Source organism: Chiloscyllium punctatum, chromosome 38 (assembly GCF_047496795.1).
Source record: "Chiloscyllium punctatum isolate Juve2018m chromosome 38, sChiPun1.3, whole genome shotgun sequence".
Taxonomy (NCBI): domain Eukaryota; kingdom Metazoa; phylum Chordata; class Chondrichthyes; order Orectolobiformes; family Hemiscylliidae; genus Chiloscyllium; species Chiloscyllium punctatum.
Genome location: NC_092776.1, coordinates 23,582,339 through 23,603,695, shown reverse-complemented (window position 1 = coordinate 23,603,695; position 21,357 = coordinate 23,582,339). Strand labels below are relative to the sequence as shown.

At 40.8% G+C, this 21,357-nt stretch overlaps 1 protein-coding gene across 4 annotated transcripts in view; it reads right to left on the bottom strand.

Moving 5' to 3' along the window:
• afap1l2 (actin filament associated protein 1-like 2) overlaps nt 1–21,357 on the bottom strand; it is a 220,921-nt gene that overhangs the window by 69,199 nt on the left and 130,365 nt on the right. For all 4 annotated transcript variants that reach the window (XM_072557366.1, XM_072557367.1, XM_072557365.1 and 1 more), the window contains one exon: nt 12,560–12,654. In XM_072557366.1, the coding sequence (XP_072413467.1) occupies nt 12,560–12,654 (95 nt within the window). The remainder of the gene's footprint in view (nt 1–12,559; nt 12,655–21,357) is intronic.

Genomic DNA, 21,357 nt, shown 5'->3' with positions numbered 1-21,357 from the left:
CTAGGTTAGAAGTTCGGCACAACATCGTGGGCCGAAGGGCCTGTTTTGTGCTGTACTGTTCTATGTTCTATGTTCTATGTTCTATGCAAGAGAATTTGCAATATTTCTTTGTACTTCAGAGGCTTTGAGCTACTCATATTGCATACCAGGAAACCATCTTACATATATTATACTTTGTTAACCAAATAATTTAAAATGTAACCTTATTACACATTATACAATTATAAATGATAATACCTGCTGTCTACGAAGAGATGCTACTGCCCTGCCAAGAACCATTGTTTTCAAATGGACCTTGGAAGCATATTTTAAAACTTTTTAAATATCTTGTTTCCATATTATGGGATGCACCTGATAGGTTTTTAATTTAGTTCTTTCTTGAACTGGTTGAAAGTTGCTATGTTGTTAATAGTGACTTCAACAGTCCACTTCTGAATCTTCCCACTGTAATGATGTAGAACAAAATGGTTTATAGTTTATGTTACTGTGAAAATGTTTGACACGGCTGACATTAATCCATTTCTGAAGTAATTGCCCACATTCTGGAATAACTTTGTGTAACCAAGTGGCACTAAATTGCTCAGCCAGACATGTGATTTCAGATTATTTTTGTGTGCAAGATCTCACATCACTGTAGAGGAAGTGCTGGCTTCCCGACAAAAGCTGATATTTACGTTGGCTGTGAGAACACAAGAGACAGGAGCAGAAATAGACCATATGCTCTATTGAATCTTGCCTGCCATTCAAAGGCCAATCTTGGGTTTGAGATCCATTTTCCTGTGTGCTCCCCATAATGCCTGATTCCCTGAGAGGTCAATAGTGGCCCACCTTAGCCTTAAATACAGTCAATGATGGAGTATTTACAACTGTCTGGGGTAAAGAACTCCAGAACATTCACAACCCTTTAAAAACCGAAGGAACTGCGGACGCTGTAAGTCAGAAACAAAAGCAGAAGTTGCTGGAAAAGCTCAGCAGGTCTGGCAGCATCTGTGAAGGGAAATCAAAGTTAACGTTTTGGGTTCAGTGGCCCTTCCTTTGAACTCAACCCTTTGTTGAATGACTGAATTCACCTCAGCTCAGTCTTAAAAAATCATCCCCCATACTGTGCGTCCATATTCTCGATTTCCCAACCAATGTAAACAAACTTCTAATGTTAACCCTGTCAAACACCTTAACAATCATGTATCCCCAAGTAAGATCACCTCGCATTCTTCTAAAAATTGGCTGAGTTTGTTCAACTTCTCATTATAGAGTAATGTTTGCAATACAGAGACAAATCTAGCATACACTGACTGTATTGTGTCCAATACAATTATCTCTTTCCTGAAATATGCCAAAAGGACAAAGGGACCAAATTTCCATTTGGGCAGGGAGGCACAGAGGTGCATGAATGTTCAGTTTAGTTTTTTGGAAAAAAAAACGAAGTATTTGCCCATTTTTTTCACCGTCCCTTTTTCAGGATGAAAATGCCTAGTTTGAAAAATGCAAACCCATTCCCACTGAGGTTGGATTCCCATTCTGAATGTGGGACTAAAACTGGATTTCCTCTCATACCCCCTTTCCATCTGGTGGTGAGGGATTTTGGAAAAACTATCAAAAGCACACCAGTTTGCAAAGAAAACAGAAAGACTTCTGAGAAGTCTGGAACATTACGAAAGTGGGCGGCACGGTGGCACAGTGGTTAGCACTGCTGCCTCACAGCGCCAGAGACCCGGGTTCAATTCCCGCCTCAGGCGACTAACTGTGTGGAGTTTGCACGTTCTCCCTGTGTCTGCGTGGGTTTCCTCCGGGTGCTCCGGTTTCCTCCCACAGTCCAAAGATGTGCAGGTCAGGTGAATTGGCCATGCTAAATTGCCCGTAGTGTTAGGTAAGGGGTAAATGTAGGGGTATGGGTGGGTTGCGCTTCGGCGGGGCGGTGTGGACTTGTTGGGCTGAAGGGCCTGTTTCCACACTGTAAGTAATCTAATCTAATCTAATCTGTTAGTGTTAAGTGTTTTCACATCCTCAAATGTGACTATTCGGTGTGGCATTGTAATGTAGATGCTCTTTTATTGCAGTGCTTTGTTACAGGGATTTCACCTGCACATGTTCACTCTGATATTCCCCAAACTCTATGTTTTCTGAAAGAAGAGTTACCATAACACAATGAAAAATGTGACAAAATATCCCATCAGTTTGTCTTGTCATCTTTCTACTGTAATGTTAAATGGCTCCAGCTGATTTAAAAAAAAAGGTTTTGACGCATGAAAAGTATCTACACTGGAAGATAAACTAATCACTTATTTCATTTTGGCTGCAACAATTGAAAATAATCACATTTGAATAAAATCTAACCACCTACTTTCTTACACTGATTGATGGACACTCTACTTTGGAACTAAAATGAAAATCTTCTGTTCTTTCCCACTCAGACAGCAGTCTTGTGTTGGACATTATTAATGCTTGGCTGAGTTTCTAATGCTCTTGTGAGTTTCAGCACTGTAGGTGTTCCATTAATCTGAGACTGTATGTCACTTTCAATAAACTGTGTGGGAGATTTTGTCTTCGATGTGGTTTTTGACTAGTTGATAAAACTACAATAATTACAGGAATTATTTCCTCATGGCAGAGTGTATTTTTAGGTGAAAGCAGATACTGCAGATGTTGGAGATTAGAGTCAAGATTAGAGTGGTGCTGGAAAAGCACAGCAGGTCAGGCAGCATCCAAGGAGCAGGAAAATCGGGCAAAAGCCCTTCATCAGGAATCAGAATGTATTTTTATCTCAGTTTCAATGCTGTAGATACTTTTGTTAAATATTGAGTGGCTTATTTTTCTCCCCAGAGAACATGAAATCTTTTCTATTGACATTGTACGGAACCCAAGGATGGCATATTGTATGGCTATTGAAGATACATGCAACCTAAGATGTCAGAGTAGAAGTAGACCATTCAGCCCATCAGGTGTATTCTACCATTCAATTAGATAATGGCTGATCTGATATCCACAGCTCCACTTCCCTGTCTTTTCCCTGTAATCCCAGATTCCCTTACTGACCAAAAATCGGTCTCTCTCAAACTTCCACAGATCTATTACTCTCTATGCAAAAAAGGTCCTCCTCATCTCTGTCTTAAATGGGCACCCACTTACTCTGTGATTATGCCCTTTAGTCCTAGGGTCTCCCACATTAGGAAACAACCTGTCCCCATCTACCCTGTCAAGTCACCGAAAAGGACAAAATAATGCCATAATGTGGTGATGCAAGAGATATGAGGAATAAGTGTAGGGGATTTTTGTAAGCTGCAACACCATGCAGGACAATCAAGGGAAGACATTAAAATCCACCCTTTGAATTGTTTCTCTAAATACTTATCACATTATTTATGGCATACTTTTTAATCTATTTACAAATAAACCCAAACATATAAATAGAAAGCAGGAAACAACAGCAGTGCTTCATCCGAAGGCTCCCTGAAGACGTTACCTAGTATGGTGACGGAACATCTGAAAATGAACCTTCCAGCTCAGTGAGCTATCCACAAATAAACTGTAACCAGCTCTTCCCTCATATCTATTTAATTGGCTTTGGTTGTTTATGATTCTTGATTGTGATTGGAATATTCTGAGATCAAACTTGCCAAATGATTCAAATGTATTATAATCAGTGGTGTTTATTAGGTATTGTTCTCTGGAGTTACTAATTATCCCAGTCCCATCACACAACATTAGATCAAAAACAATTTTATCTCCAGTTGGTTCCATAACATACTTGCCTTGAAAATCATTACAAAAACATTTTATAAACTGTTCTTTTAAACTGTCCTTATAATTTTGTTTAGTCCAGTCCATATGAAGATTAAACTTTTCCCCAATATTATTCCATTGTCTTTGCTAACACTCCAATAATTATTTGTTTAATGTTCTGTCTGCATGATTACGACAGTTAAAGAGCTGAAAAATTACTTACACCAACATTTTCTGACTCTTGCAAATCTTAATTTTCATCCAACTTCTAGAAATGCAATTCACAAGAATCTACCAAATTCTATGACATAGATTTCCCCTTTGTAAATATTAATTTTGTGTTAAACAGCCAATGACATTGAATTATTGTCACAGCTAATTTGGTAGGAGCAAGCACATTTTTTTCACTCTTTATAAATGTATAAAAAGTGAGTCAAACAAAGATCAGGACATGCAAAGAGATTAAGGCAGATCAGAAATGCTCTAAGCAAACTTTAAAACAAATACTAATTTTACAGATTAAATAATTCTATACAAATTTTAACATGAAATGGAGAAATCTGGCGTTCTTTGAAGACTGACATAGATTTTCAGGGCAAGAGAGGTTGTTCAGAATTAATTATGACTCAGTATGCATCAAAGCACAATTATAGCTCATTTAACAAGGTACATCTTTTATCAAGTGCTTTTATAATGAAATGAATAGCATAAAAGTGTAAGTTTAAGACAAAGCAGCAATTTAAAATTAGTTTCCATCTGCAGAGACTTCAACAATACAGCTTGTCAAAAAATGAGAATTACTGGCAGCCACTTTTCAATTTTCAGATTTAACTGCTTTCATGTGAATGCCATAAGACATTGTTACTTCCACAGAATAATGACAGTGAACACTGATGGTTCCAGCATTATTACAAATCAGGCCTTTGAAAGCACATTATGAGTAAACTTTAAAGCCTCGCACCTGTGTGAATAAAATATTTGTAGTACTTAGTTCAATTAATTTGTGTGAGAATTTAAGTAATTTGAAACATACTTGCTGATGGAAAGAGAAAGAGTCAAGTCAAAAGAATCAAGTGCTAACTGCGGTTTTAATGTGTCAAGAAGAAAGCAGTCATAAAACTCAACTGTAGATTCTGCTGCCACAGATTAGATACGTCAAATTCCAATTCAGATACAGACTTCCATGGCAGTGAAACTCAGTCCTGAAAGCTGTTAATGTTACTGTAAGTGGCACACCGCCCAGCAAAACATCCAGCCACAAAACAGATCCCTTTCACATGCTTGCTCAGAGTCTGAAATGTTGGATTACCGCAGAAATATCATGATAAAGAGTTTATGTTCTGCTTCATGCACCTATATTTCATTTTATCCATGTACACTGACTCAGAACGTTGAAAAGAATTAGATCTTTAAACTTACTTCTTTTACATCAGATTACAAAACCATTTGTCACCATGTGAACATGTAATATTAACGCAAATTGACTAGATTATTTTGTTGGCATAACACAAGAAGTTTCATTCATAAGCAGTGATGGGGAAGTCTTGTTTTCACTTGCAGATTGTTATATATGGGGGCTTGGTAATAAGAGAGGAGAGCAAACCAGACAGCACTGTAATCCTGCTTTTCATCGAGAACACACTCAGAGGGCTCGTGTGGTACAGCAGTAAAGAAAATTCTTCTCATCCAACCTCTGCACCATGTCTCCATGATGGAACTCTAACCTCTGTCAGAAAATTGTGGATGCAAGTTCTAAACCAGAGTCAGATAACAAAATCTAGACTGACACTCCAATGCAGTACTGAGGGGTGACACACTGTTGCAGGCACTGAGGCTCTATCTGCTCTGAACTGGATGTAGACTCTCATGGCCTAACTTTGAAGAACAGCAAGAGAGTTAATCCAGCCCCTGGACAATAAGTATTGCTCAATTAATATCAAAGAATTATAGAATCTCTACAGTAAGGAAGCAGGCCATCTAGCCCATCAAGTCCACACCCACCCTCTGAAGACCCAGCCCATCCCTGTAACCATGCATCTTCAATGATTAATCCACCCAGCCTATACATCCTTGGACACTATGGACAATTTAGTGTAGCCACTGCACCCAACCTGCACATCTTTGACCTGGGGGAGGAAACTGGAGCAAAGCCACACAGACACAGGGAGAATGTGCAAACTCTACACAGACAATCACCCAAGGATGAAATCGAACTCTGGTCCCTGGCACTGTGAGACAGCAGTGCTAACCACTGAGCCACTGTGCTTTCGCCTCAAGAAAGAAAAAATATCTGAACAGTGTTGCATTGCTTCAAGTCATCCTAGATGGCTCGAAATGCACATCCAGACTCCACAGAAATTCAAATGTACTGAATTCCATGGAATTGTCCAGGAAGTTCTGATAGGTAATTCCCCTTCAGCCTGGCTCCTCCCAAAAGGTCTCTGATTCTGAGTTACTGTCAGAGATTTCAGATAGTTCCAATGAACCTACCTAGATAGTTATCCAAGAAATGTTACATAGAAGGATAACTCAAGAACTGACCACCCAATCACTCACACCAGCATCTCTACAACCTACTCAACCCTGATCTACCAACCAACTGTACAACCACAATGGTTACCTTTCCAAAAACCCCCTGCTAGGCCCCACAACCCACTTACCACGTGATAGCAACCTGATTTGTTTTCATCACCAGGCTCCTTACCTCTCGACTTGATTTAATTCAGCCCTGACCTGACAGTCTCTCCCAACCTGACCCACCTCACCGGCTTTCCTACAACCTCACCCAGTTGCCACCTTAGCGACTTACCTCACCAAACCTTCCCGACTCAGCCTACCCACCTTACATGCAGCCAGTCACCTCATCCACTCTAACCATTCTTCTGCTTACTGAAATTCACACTGGACATCAAAGGCCGTGTTTACCGTGACACCACCACCAGGTGGAGCAATGGAGCATAACGTGACTATATAACTTAGAGGCGCCAATGTTGGATTGGGGTGGACAAAGTTAAATATCACACAACACCAGTGGTTGGCCACATGATGAAGGAGCAGCGGTCCAAAAGCTAGTGTCTTCCAAATCAACATGTTGGACTATAACCTGATGTCGTGTGATTTTTAACTATGATTATATAAGGAATTGTCTTTCTTCAGTGCAACCTCTTTCACCCCTGTCCTTACTCTGGACTGAAGTGGTCTGAGAAGCTGGGAGGGAGAGCAGGGCAGAAACAACACAGAATTGCTTGTAACCTTTAAAACCTAATTACCGTGAAATAAAGAAAGGACAGTCTGTATGCTCTGGTGCTGATCTTGCTATGCACGGAACATGGTGACAACAGCAGTGCAAGCAGAGGATAAATGTTGAAGTTGCTTGTAGTAAGCTGAAGTGACCAGCCCTATCTATGCAGGATTTGGAGGCTATTTTAGCATTGTTGCAATTACTCAGGCATTTACACTTTTAAATTACAATTATATTTATATCTCATGATACTGTATGATAAATAGCAATTTACCAAACAGTATTAGGAGATTAAAAAAAACTGTAATAAAACTTAATGTGAAGAAAGGAGATGTTGAATATAACCACGATAATGAATGAATGATGGAATGAATAATCAGAAACAGCAGAAACAATAATCTACTTTTGATTAGTTGAAATTGTCCCCTTTATTACCTTTGAGTAAGTAATTTTTAAAAAAGTCCAATGTTTAGATGTCCCAAACATTGCTATCAAACTAGCAATTAAAGGGTTAAGCCACATGAGGCGCTGTAAGATAGTGCTTTGCTATTTAATGTGCATGAATACCAGGGAATTCAGTCTCTGGCTCCTGATGATAACTGCTGTTGTTCATTTTCCCACAGTCCTCGCCAGTGTTTTGCTTTACAGCTGAAACTCCTCCAGTTCCTGATATGGCCTGTACTGTGTGATATGTGACCTGCACTATTCTGCCTTGTGTGTTCCCAGCATTTTTAACCAAATATCCATTGCGAGTATACTTTTGTTTATTTGCTTTTTTCATATTTTGTTTACATGCTTTGAGGCTTAATATTTAAAACATGGTGAACAGACTACAAGTAATTCAGGAACGGGCAGATCTTTGTACTAAACATATAGGCTCACTTACAACTGTATCTCTAAAAATACTACTCACAAAGTAATACAAATAGCACAGAAATAGCACAGAAATGACAAGAATTTCTATTTTTATCTTTGAGTTTGTTTCCTTTGCAAAGAAATTCGGATATAAAATGAGCCAGATCTGATTAAGTTCATTATGGTCCTCAGCACCCACTGCCTACAGGTGTTTACATTTTTAAAAATCTATTCTTCGAATCAATCTGTTCAGAGATGGTGTTACACATCTCTGGTGCATTCACTTATATAGAGTAAGTAGTCCTATCCATCTACCAGGAGCCAATTAATAAAGCACCACTTATAATACAGCAAGTGCACCAAATATTTTGGGCAATTCAATAATTACTTAATCTATATTCTGATTTCAACCCATGTCAGGTTTGTTAACTAATTTCAATCAGCTGCTTACACCTGAAGAATTTGATTAATAATGAGGTTGTGGATCCAACTGCCAATAATCAGGACAGGTGAGATTTCCTGTTTGTTAAAAAAAATGTTGATTGTATACCTTTGTGATTATACTGTCCACTGCAGATCATTGTGTTGGTGCTGTCAATGCAGCGAAGTCTATACAAACACTGGTTTGTCCTTAACTCTGAGGAACATTACCTTTCCAGTTAATTGCTTTCTCATTCTGCATGCCTCAATGCCCAGCAATGAGGGCAACATAGGACCTGGAGTCACTGATAATGTGCATCCTAGCCAGAGCAACATTTCACATCAGGCAAGCGTCACATGTTCAGTTCCTACTTCACCTGGACCAAAATGGGTATCAAAGGTCCATCTGGATTTGCTGGAGCACGCATCTCACAAAGTACCCCACCACTTAGAGTTCTTTAGTTACTAACATTTAGCATTGACAAAGCTGATGGCACAGGAAGGGCAATCAGGAATTTGGTGATCAGTGGGACAAACAGTGTATGTACTGTTGGATTAGATGAAATTAGATGAAAGAATTGAAAATAGCTGGAGGAAGCCCTATGGTAGGATTTCCATTAAAATGTATGAAATCAAGTACAGAAAGTGAACTGATAATAGGAGTAAAGTAATATTCTGAGATGGAAGAAAGATAGAAAGGAAAAGAAATGGAAAAGAAGACAACATTTTTAAAATCTCCTAAATTCACTTACTTAAAAGATTGAGACTCCATACATTCAATTGTTTATGTTCTGGGTTAGAGAGTTGACTGGAAGTCATTAATCATATTCTTAAAATGGTACTTATACTATGAATCATTTTCATCATGATGGTCCATATTAATAGTTCATTAATAGCAAATGCACAACTGCCATGAGAATCACAGGGAAGTGAAATGTGAGATGCTGCTTAATAATGGAGTGACACAAATTGAACAGCCACACTTGGAGATTTGACGATCATGGAGCATCTCTTCTTTAGTATAAGCTGCTGGCCAATTTTTCATATTAACGATGGCAAACATTGTTCAGACACCATTCTATTTTCAGCAAAATCTGGTCTATCGTATTTGAGCGATGTACCACCTATTGGTTTACTGTAGAATTCATGTGCCAGGAGCATTGAGATGTCTCATTATAACCAATTTGTATAAAAGTCCCAGGCTTTAGTTAGGAGCTGCCCCTGAGTTGGTTCGTCCCTGCACTAGGTGCACCCAGAAAATCATGGCTCTAATCAGCAGATAAGACCCTGCATTATTAATGGGTTAATCCACTCCATACAGATTAGTTGCTTCTTTACCGTCTTACGGTGTAGTTAATTGCGAGGACTGTTTTTGCTTTTTTTCCCCAAATTTGCACAACCCAGCATGTTATTGTTCTACAAACAATAACATGCTGGATGCTGTTCAAGCAGTTTAATTCCCTCTTGAATAGCCTGGTGCTCTGCATTAGGGCTAGAGGACAGCAGTAAGCAGCAAGGAAGACAGGGAAGAGCAGGAATACCTTCGAGAAGAGCGAGGGAGAAGTATTGTATAGGCAGTGGTGTCCATTGGCGGTCTCTTCTCAGAACATAATAACAACTAAATATAAAACACAAATAGCTGCAGAGTCCAGTGAACTGATGGCTATTTTGGTTCGTGATTCTATCAGGAGAATGTACACGTAGCTTTACCTGAAAGGTAAAGTATGCACATTTTAGTTGGTGAATTACCAGTTGACCACACCTTAAATAATTAAGATGGCTGAACCTAATCTCATTAAATTTACTCAAATAGGTTGAGAATGATTCACTCTCATTGATCCCCTTACTTGGCAGATTTTCCTTTGCGATTCTACCAGTTCCCCAGTGTAGCTGCAGAGTGAGGAAGAGCATTCACCAGAGCAAGCCACCTGATGTCCTCCTGGTGTGAACTCGGTTGTCTAATCCTTTGCTGCAGATTTCTTTTCCCACCCAATTAATTAACGCTTTATCAATATGAATGGAGTTCTTGTACTTTGGTGGGCTTCATTTCCTTTAGGATACAGTTCCAAGACAATTTTTTTTTGTGAAGAAGTTTAGTTGAGGGGAGTTAAACAAAAGCACTGCACATTTAAGCACTGAGCAACGTTCAAGCAATGATTTCATGAAAGGACGATCACACAGTTGTATGCTCAAAGCTATCAGATAACAAGGGAGTATTATCATGACAAACATTTTGTTGAAAGTCAGTTGACATTCTTTTTTTTAAATTCATTCAGTTACTGTCAGCCTTTGAACCGTTGATGCTAACCAGTCATTGGATTGGAAAGAGTTACTGAGCTGAACAAGTAGGAAATACATTCCAGTAGTGAAAATACAGTCATCAATCTAGACACAGCATTAAATACAGACATTGATTCAGTTTATAATTCTAATCTACTTCAAAACTCTTCCAAACCAAGACTGTAAAGAATTTGAGTGTAAATGGATTACTCTGAACAAGTGGATGTTCAATTCTGGTCATTACATGATGTAATTATCCAAACCAATCCTGAAAATAAGACTGTTGTACACTGTCTCAAGTTTGCAATGTGGTGGATATTCAGTGCACACAATTCAGTACTTTGGTTTGTTTATTTTCACAGAACTTGTAAATCAAAGTATGTGCATGATATTATCTTGAATCTCATCTGAAGTGAACCAAGGTGAATTGCCGCACCTATTCCTAATTGGTGCAATATGTAAGGGATTACTACTTACCAGAACAATTTAACTTATTTCCTTTGAGCAAATTAAGAATTTAACTTGAAGAAAAAAATCCGTCAGGAAGTGAGAGCTGCACCTCAAGGAGGCATTCCTGTTCTGGTTATCAAAATGCTGTCGAAGTAAACGTGTCAATTTTGGCATGAAGCAACATATTTAAGTTGTTCCATCCACTCCATAAAAGACTAAATAAATGATCTATGTTCACAAGTATCATTTGCGTCACACAAGTACAAAGCATGGTCATTTCCAACAACAAGGAATGTATTCACCTCTCCTTGATATTCAACATCAACAGATCTCCCACAATTAACATCCTGGGAGTTCTCATTGAGCAGCAACTGAATGTGACCAGCTACATAGATACTTTGGCTATGAAAGCAAGTCAGGGGTGAGGGGTTCTGTAGCAGGTAAGGTGCAAGTCAGAAGTATGGAATATTCTCCACTTTCCTGGATGGGTACACCTCTTACATATTCAAGAAACTCCACACCTTCTGGGATAAAAGAGTCACTTTAAGTGGTACCTCATCCACTGCTATCAACATTCATTCCCTTTATCACCAATGCAGCGTGCCAGCAGTGTGTTGGATCTACAAGAGGCATTGCTGCAACTTACTGCTGCCAGCACCCTCCAAACCCACAGCCTCTGTCACCCAGAAGGACAAGGGCAGCAGATACAATGCCCTCATCTGCAAGCTCCCCTTCAAATCACTCACCATCCTAACCTGGAATACTATTGCCTTTTCTTCACTGTTGTTGGCTCAAAATCCTGGAACTCTCTTCCTAACAGAACTGTGGGTGCACCTACCCTGTCATGAACTGCAACAGTTCAGGAAGGCAACCCATCACCATCTTTTCCACTGCAACTAGGAATGGCCAAAAAAAAGTTGGCCTGGCCATAGCGCCCATGTCCCAGAAACAAATGAAAGGAAAAAGAAGTTGCAATGGGGTTCTTGCTATCACAGAAAAGACGTAGCTGAGAGTTTATTTCTGTCTCAGCTCTCCTGCAAAGCTAAAGCACTATCACGATATCTGTCAAATCAATCTCCGTCATTGTCTGTCTTTAGTTTGTTTTAAAATGGTTACCAACATATTATTGAAATAATTGTTCCCTGATGTAGCCCTTGATATCATATTCAAATCCTTTATTCTTCCATGATTGGCAGCTCACCAACAGCTGGAGAAGGGCTATGGCTGGAGCAGCTGTAAGAGCAAGTTGCTGTGGAAAATGAGTTTGCAGCTTCGGAAAACAAAACAAAATGAGCCATTGTAACATGAGGTAAGCACGTATTAGCTGCAATATCAGATAAATGTTGAAACCTTTATTCTTAGGCATATCATTCTGTTACTTTGGTGACACGGTAGTTGACCATGTTGCAAGGAAGTTCCTGAGGAAGTGCTGCAGAACACCCATCCTTTGCTTCAGAACGCTCTGAAAAAGTTGCATTTTGACTAGGTATAGGTAACAGATTTGGCAATACCAGACAGTTAACTATCAGCTTGTCACCTCGGCTAGTTTCAGAAGGGCAGGGAAAATTGCAAGAGCATCAACTTTAGACTTACCATTTTTGTAGGTGGGAGTTCAGGCAAGCTCTTCTGAGGTGCAGGGGTGATCTTTCTGAAATCTATTCCATTGGGAATATCGCCGTGATCTGTGCCTGAGAAAACAAGCAAAGTTTGGAAAATTCATTGCATGAATTCTTGGGATTTCTCGAGAAATGACTCTAGAGAATCCTTGTGGTTTGAAACAGCTGGCAGAGGTGGCAAACTGCAGCATGAATCCATGTTAGTTCTGAGTGGCCTCTCTTTTAAAAGCAATCAGGTAGTCAACAATTTCTTAGTACGTGGTACATTGAAGTGAACTTTGACAGGATAAAAGAGAGCAATTAGGAAATGCAAAGATGGACTAGCTTTTTTTTTTAAGTGAGCAATTCCAGAAATGGAATGAAACAAGTCAGAAAACTGAAAGGATTAAAACATTGCTTCAAAGATTGAGGTGGCTCACAAACTACTGCATTCACTGACCTAAGTCTAGAAAGGCTGAATGTGATTGAGTTGAACACAGTGTGCAAAGTAATCATGCTGTGGTCTGGAATAGTGCCAAACAAGTGACTAGAATACAGAAATATAATGGCAGGATAATAAAGAAAGGCCTTTAATGCCTTTAATATACTTTAAAAGTCTTGTGGCTTCCTGTTTGTAATTCCCATTTCTTAATCTCGATGTTAATTCCCCCATAATGGCTGAACAGAAAATTGAAGCCAGGACTAAACCCACCCCAGAAATGGGAACTGCACTTGCAGCATAACAACCTGTTGCTGTTTGTACAGCAGCAGGTATGGAAGGTCAGCAGTCTATTGTGGCAGCCCAATTTAAGCTTCTCTCGTTGCTTGCTGGATCCCATTGAGCTCAAGAAAGAGGAAGATGTGGTGTTGGGAACTCTTCGATAGGAATCATTCTGGGTCAGGAGAAGCAAGAGTGAGTTCCCTCACCTTCGACCTTACTATCAGCTAATGACCTGACAGGGGACCACTAGTCTCCCTTCCATTAATCATGGCTTCTTTCTGTTACCCCGGCAACACTCACTAATTCCTCTGACCAACCTGGCTTCCAGCCCACAGATCTGTAACCTACCCAAGAGCATAGTTAACCCACCTGGCATCTCAGTGGATTCCTACCAGTAGCTTTTCCACCCAGCAGACTGCCAGCTGCTGAGTGCCAAATGGAAACAACTATAATGCAGCTCTGCATGAAACATGCCAGGATCATTATGTCCTGGGATCAGCCCTTGGCAAGTAAGCATGTGTAAAAATTTATTCACTGCTCCAAAACTGAGGCCCAGGGTATTCCATATCCTGAGGTAAGTGTTGGAATATTGTGCAGTTCAACAGCTAAGAGGTGGTTATGGCCACCATACAGTCCTGTCATGGCTTCATATTCCAAGAATGGGATGGGAAATTGATGATGTTTGACTTTGCAGTAGGAGAGGTGTCACCTTGTAACTTGAAACATTCCATAAAGTTAATGGCGCTATATAAGTACAATCTATTGTTATCAAGGGACCTGAACATTCCACGTGGGGGTACTTGTACACCACCTATTTGAAAATAAAAGCAAAATTTAAAACTTTAGCATCTGAGGACAGTATGGATCAGAGTGGATAGACTTACCTTGGCTGATGTACTGATATCTTTATGTTTCATCCACATTTTTAAGCCTGGTCTGCAGTGGAAACAAGACTGATGTGGGTGACCACCACCTCCTGTGCACTTCTGTCTGTGTACAGGTTACTTTGTTTACCTTATGACCTACTCTGACAAAGAGGGCAACCTTTCAGTACAGCATGATTTCTTTGGTATTAACACCTCTGCATATTGGCAAATTGCTAACCCATGGGTGCTTTTGCTCCATTCTAACAATGATTTATAGCCTTGTCAAAGTTTTAAGCAGCAAAATACACAAAATCCCAATGCCAAGAACTCACCACATGAATAACCCTAAATCAGATCCTACATGATTCTGCAGGATGAGGGCTGCACAACTGTGGCCTGGCCACAGACTGCTGAACTTGATTATCATTTGATCCACAAAGCACAGATATAACGGAGCTCAGCAGTCTGAGTGACCTCAGACGTCATTCCATAGTCCACCACTCTGTGGCATCACATGCTGTTCCTTCAACAACTTCAACTAATTGCTAAACCTAAGTGATGAAAAAAGTGATGATCAAATTCCTCAACCTTCTAAATGCAACCACCTCTCATCTGAGCTGATTTGACACCACGTCCACAAACAAACAGTCAGCCACTCTACCAGGAATTCATCAAAGATTCTCATTCAGCACCTTCCAGACCTATAACCACTTCCACCTAGAAGGGCAAGGGCAGCAGATACATGGGAAAACCACTATCTACAAGTTCCTCTCCAATCTGCTCACCATCCTGTCTTGGGACTATATTCTTTGCAGTCGTTGGGTCAAAACCCTAGAATTCCCTCCCTCGGGGCATTCTGGGTCTACCTGCAGCACATGGACTGCAGTGGTTCAAGAAGGCAGCTCAACATTACCTTCTCAAGGACAACTAGAGACAGGCAATAAATGCTGGCCCAGCCTGCGATGCCAAGTCCTATTAGTGAATAAAAATAACTGCTAGGAGGTGTGGATTATATCAGTAAAATATTCATATAATTAGAATAATGTGCATTGGCAACAGAGACAAAGCCGACATAAGGAAATGTTTGACTATGGAGGAGATGGTTACGATTCATACTGCTGGAAGGACAGTAGAGGAAGATTTAATTGTGACTTTTAGAATTAAATTGGATAATAAGCATCTGAAGGGAAGACAATTAGCTGGTTGATGTGTAAAGGGTGTGGGTTTAGGATGTTTTGCTCTGACAGGGAGCCAGGGTCGAACAGATTGGCCTGAATGGCTTCTACACTATAACCAAACAAAGTATCTGTTTATATTCTTATCTGAGGAGACCTTTTGTAGGGAGGCACCTATCTGAAACCTCTAACATCATAATTAGTGTTTTCACACATTTTGATATTAATTTACTAGGTGCTTAATTTACTGCTTCAGTTCCAGTAAAGGAGCAAAAAGTTATGGACACTGGATATCCAAAACAAAAACAGACAATTCAGTCAGTATCAACAGAGAAAACAAGCAGAAAAGCTTGCATCCAGAATATAAACATATCTTTACGCAGACTTAACTGCTTTAGTTCCAATGAAAATGAATAATTTAGGAATCATTTACTTCCAACGTTGACTCATATATGTTATAAAGTGGGGTTACCGACTTTCCTCAAATTACCTTGAGTGTAATCACAGTTTCAACAGACTCCCTCAATAGTGTACACTAACTGTTTTGCTGCTGCCAAATGTCACAAAGTTGAAACAAAGACAAAAATTGCTGGAAAAGCTCAGTAGGTCTGGCAACATCTGTGAAGAGATATCAGAGTTAATGTTTCAAGTCTGGCGACCCTGGCTAAAGCTCACAAAGTTGAAGGGCATTTTCAGGAACTGAAAGGAATTTTCTCAAAATATCGCCCTGAGCTGCATGAATCAAAATGGATTAGATTCCCTATGGAAGTCACTGAATTTAACTAATTCATATACATATTGAGATGAGATTAAGAACTAACATTTCTATATCACCTCAGAACACCTGAAAGTTCCTCGCAGCCAATTAATTCCTTCTTAAGTGGACTCATTTCCAGTGTGGGAACCACAGTAGCACCATCAAATGCAGCATGATCTGACATACTGCAGGGAGTCATTAGCCAAATAATCGTTGTTTTAACTATATCAGAATAACTATGTCTAAACCAAAAGTATTGAGCTCCCACAACACAACACTCCTTCAATACCGAATAGGAGCGTCGGCCTGGTTATGCTCTGATTGAGAGGCAAGATTTGCCATCACTGACTCAGAGCGGACAAATGATGTCATGTTTAATCAAAGAATTTTGTGTATAAATAAACTGCACACTATTTCAAACGCAGTATTGATTGTTTTGAGCTGATATAGTGTGAATCAAAGCGAAGGATGCTGCTGATGCTGAAAAACAAAGTACTCTGCTGGTGTGAGCATTTACATCCTACTCCCAGGTCAGAGACAGCATAATCAGCTGTGAACCTCCCTTTACTCAATCCCAACAATTTAACTTTGTTCTCAGCTCAAAGGAGTACCCGTTATCTGCTGCGTTGGCAAGCCATTTCCACTTCTCACACCAGTCACCCTTGTGCTCTTTCTGAAAGCAATTGCTAATTGAGTGCCAGTTCTGTGTTGTGTGCCAACACCCACTAGGAACTAACTTGACAAAACCCAAACTCATTACACGTAGGACTTTTGTGACCAGCAGAAAATACAGAGCTTCATTCAGTCTACTCAGATCAGCCTTGAGGCCAAGTCTCGAAGGTAGCAGGACAAAGTATTAACCCATAATGTCACCCATTTGACTAATGAACTGCTCAAGAATTTGTTTTCCTTTCACTGAAGGCAGTCATTTACATTTTAAAGACTGTTAACCTTTGCCACCAGTTGGCGATGTCAGACCGCTTGCTATTACATGTAGAGAAATTACAACTGTCAACGTTACAGTCATTTTTTGCAATCAGCAGATGCCAAAAAACCCAGGTTTTGTTTTGAAACCAACAATTAAATGGAAAGAAATTCTGAAGAAAGGACACTAACCAAGGAGTTAGGCTGCATTTTTCCCGTCCTATAGCAGCACCCTCCTTGATGGGCATTAGATGAACCATGCAGGGGTCCCAACACAATGACACAGCCAGCACAGCATGACTGCAACCCCTCCCCAATTACTGGGCTACCTGCCTGGCCTCAGCATCTCCTAACTAAACCTATCTTACATCAAGGGTGCCTCGTCCTTCAGACATCCTCTCCCTGATGATGCAGCCTCATTTCTTGTGATGGGTTGGTGGAGGCTCTGGAATTTCCAGTTCTTGTAACTCCTGCCACAACCAAGGTTACCTCTCACTATTGGCCCCATGCCAAACTTCAAGGTGTATTGGAAAATGTAGCCTGTCAACACTATTTGCCTCTCAGCAATTTCTACCTGTCCTGCAGTGTATTATAGTATCACCAGATTGTTACAGCCAATAATAAATCATTTGGTCGGTCGCGTCAGTGGCTGGCTCTATACAAGACAGATTCAACTGGCCCCATGACTCTGCTTTTCCCTCCTAGCCTTGCAAATCTTCTCTCTTCAGGTAATTGTCCAATACTCTTAAAACCACAACTGAATCTGCCTCCTTGCTCACAGACAGCACTTTCCAGATCCCAACCACTCGTTACCTCAGAAGGCTCTTCTTCCTCTCATTGCTTTTGCCATTCAACATTTTCTCTACTTATTGCAGATTTTCAGCACCTGCATTATTTTCCTTAGAGAAAGGAGTTTAGATTGCTCAATGTGACTTTGATGAATGCAAGGAAGAGACTCCGAGATAGAGTTTGTACAAGTCCTAGATCTTCAACTCTTTTTCAGATATGTGAAGCATTTTGTGGATGTTTTTGTATAAGAATAGTGTTCAATTAGCACCGAGCAATGGAGACCAGAAGATCCAAGGGTTGATGCTTAGTCTGTGTTGAATTAATTGATTTAAGCAGATGCATTTATTGCCTTTCAATCATTGTGTATGACATAAAGTATGGTTTCTGCTCCTCATTGTTATCTGATGAAGAGTAAAACTAGAAATAAAACTGACAATGCTACATTGGTTTGTCGAAACAGCTTGTTGCCATTCATCACTAAATAAGAGTTTCTTCAGCAAAGTACCAGTAAGTGGCTACTGCTTGGAAATTATCTCTAAGCAAGAGTCTGCACTTTCTGAAGAGAACCTAAATGAACTATTGGTATTATATTTATTCATTCAAAGAATGTGGGTGGAGCTGGCCAGACCAGCATTTGCTGCCCAGTGATAATCGCCTTTGAGAAAGAGATGAGGAGCCACCTTCTTGAATGCTACAATCCATGTTATGTTGGAACACCCAGAGTGCTGTTGGACAGCTCCAGAATCTTGACCCAGGGACAATGAAGGAACGGTGATGTGCTTCCAATTCAGAGGTTCTGAGTCAAGTGGTTGTGTTCTGTCACTCAGGGGTAGAGGTCACCAGTTTAAAATGGTCTGCCATAGGATCTATGATGAATTGCTGCAGTGAATCTTACAGATAGGCTACATGGTAATGAATGGGGAGGTGGTGGCATTGACGTACTATCACAGGGCTACCAATCTTGACTACTCTAGAGAGCCAGCTTCGAATCCCAACAAAGCAGATGGTGAAATTTTAATTAAAATACAAAACTATCAGGAATTAATTCTAATGGTGGCCCTGTATATAGTGATTATCATAAAAATAATCCTTTGGTTCACGAAAATCCTTTAGGGAAGGTAATCTGCCATCCCTACCTGATTTGGACTACATTTGAATCCAGACCTACAGCAAGGGGACTGCTTCCTAACTGATGTCTGACATAGCTTAGTAAGTCACTCAACAATTGCTAAAAAGTCTCAGAAAAGCAATGAAACCGCATGGACCACCTGGCTTTAACCTAGGCACTAAAAACAACAATGGCCATCTCAGCCCTATCAAACCTGCAAAGCCTCCTTCCTAACACCTGGGAGCTAGTGCCAAAATTGAGAGAGCTACTCACAGGCTAGTCAAGCACCAGCCTGACATGACTATCTTCCCAGAATCATACCTCAGAAACTATTTCCCAGACAACACCACTGCCATCCCTGGATATACTCTGTCCCACCACCATGGCAGTCCAGGCAGAGGGAGTAGCATAGTGGTATACAATTGGGAAAGAGTGCCTCAGGAGTCCTCAACATTGACCACACACAGTCTCATTACATCAGGTCAAACATGGGCAAGGAAGCTTCATGCTGATTACCACATAACATCCTCCCTCGGCTGATGAATCGCACTTGGAGGAAGCACAAGGGTGCAGAATGTATTCTGGGTGGGGCTTTCAATGTCCAGCGCCAAATGTGACACAACAGTTTCATTACAGATTGAGCTGATCAGATCCTAAAAGACAGAACTGCTAGACTGGGTCAAAAGGGAAATGTATTCTTGATCCTATCCTCACCAATCTGCTTCCTGCAGATGTATCTGTCCATGACGGTATCAGTAAGAGTGACCACTGCACAGTCTTTGTAGGGACAATGTCCTGTCTTCACAATGATACTCTCCATTGTGTTGTGTGGCACTATCACCATGCTAAATGGGATAGACTTCAAACAGATCTAGCAACTCAAGACCTGGCATCCATGAGGAGCTATCAACAGCAGCAGAATTGTACTCCAACACAGTCTGCAACCTTGTGGCCTGGAATGTCCCCCATTCAACCACTACCATCAAGCCAGGGGATCAACACTGGTTCAATGCAGAATGCAAGAGGAAAAGCAGAAACAGCACCAGGAGTAGTGCAGAATGAGGTGGCAACCTGGTGAAGCTACAAAACAGGACTATATGCATGCCAAACAGCATAACCAGCAAGTGATAGAAGGAGCAAAGAGAACCCACAACCATTCGATCAGAGCTAGGCTCTGCATTCCTGTCCCATTCAGTCATGAGTACTGGTAGAGAATTAAACAACTCACTGGAGGAGCAGACTCCACAAATATCCCTATCCACATTAATGGGTGAGCCCAGCATGTCAATGCAAAAAATAAGGCTGAAGCATTTGTAACAATCTTCAGCCAGAACTGCCAAGTGGATAAACCATCTTGACCTTCTCCAGAGCTCCCCAGCATAACAGGTACCAGTCTTCAATCAATTTGATCCACTCCACGTGAAATCAAGAAACAGTTGAAGACATTGGATACTGCAAAGGCTGCAAGCCCTGACAATATTCAGCAATACTACTGAAGACTTGTGTTCCAGAACTTGCTACATACCTAACCAAGCTGCTCCTGGAAAATTGATCAGGTATGCCCAGTACACAAAAAGCAAGACAAACCTAACCCCGCCAATTACTACCCCATCAGTCCACTCTGTCAGTGCTATTAAGCAGCATTGCTTGGTAGGAACCTGCTCACTGACACTCGTTTAGGGTTCCAGCAGGACCACAGTGACCCTGACCTCACGACAGCTTTGGTCCAAACATGGAGAAAAGAGCTGAACTCAAGTCATGCAGCGAGATTGACTACTCTCGATGTTAAGGCAGCATTTGACTATCTGTGGCATAAAGAAGCCCAAGCAAAACAGGAATCAATGCAGATCTTGGGGGAAACTCTCTACTGGATGGTGTCATACCAAGCACAGAGGAAGATGGTTGTGTTATTAAAAAGTCAGTCATCTCAGCTCCAGGACACCTCTGCAACAGTTCTTCAGAGTAGATATTTTCCTTAATCAACCTGTTCAAAGATACTATTACACACCTCTGGAGCATGTGGTGCTTGAACCCAGGTCTCCTGGTTACAGTGCAGCACGGTGGCACAGTGGTTAGCACTGCTGCCTCACAGCGCCAGAGATCCGGGTTCAATTCCCGCTTCAGGCGACTGCCTGTGTAGAGTTTGCACATTCTCCCCGTGTCTGCGTGGGTTTCCTCCGGGTGCTCCAGTTTCCTCCCACAGTCCAAAAATGTGCAGGTTAGGTGAATTGACCATGCTAAGTTGCCTGTAGTGTTAGGTGAAGGGGTAAATGTAGGGGAATGTGTCTGGGTGGGTTACTCTTTGGAGGGTCGACGTGGACTTGTTTGGCCGAAGGGCCTGTTTCCACACTGAAAGTAATCTAATCAAATCAAAGATGTAGGGATAGGTACTATGACTGCACCACAAGAGACCTTGTTCCACAGGGTAGTGTCCTAAACCCAACTATTTTCAGCTA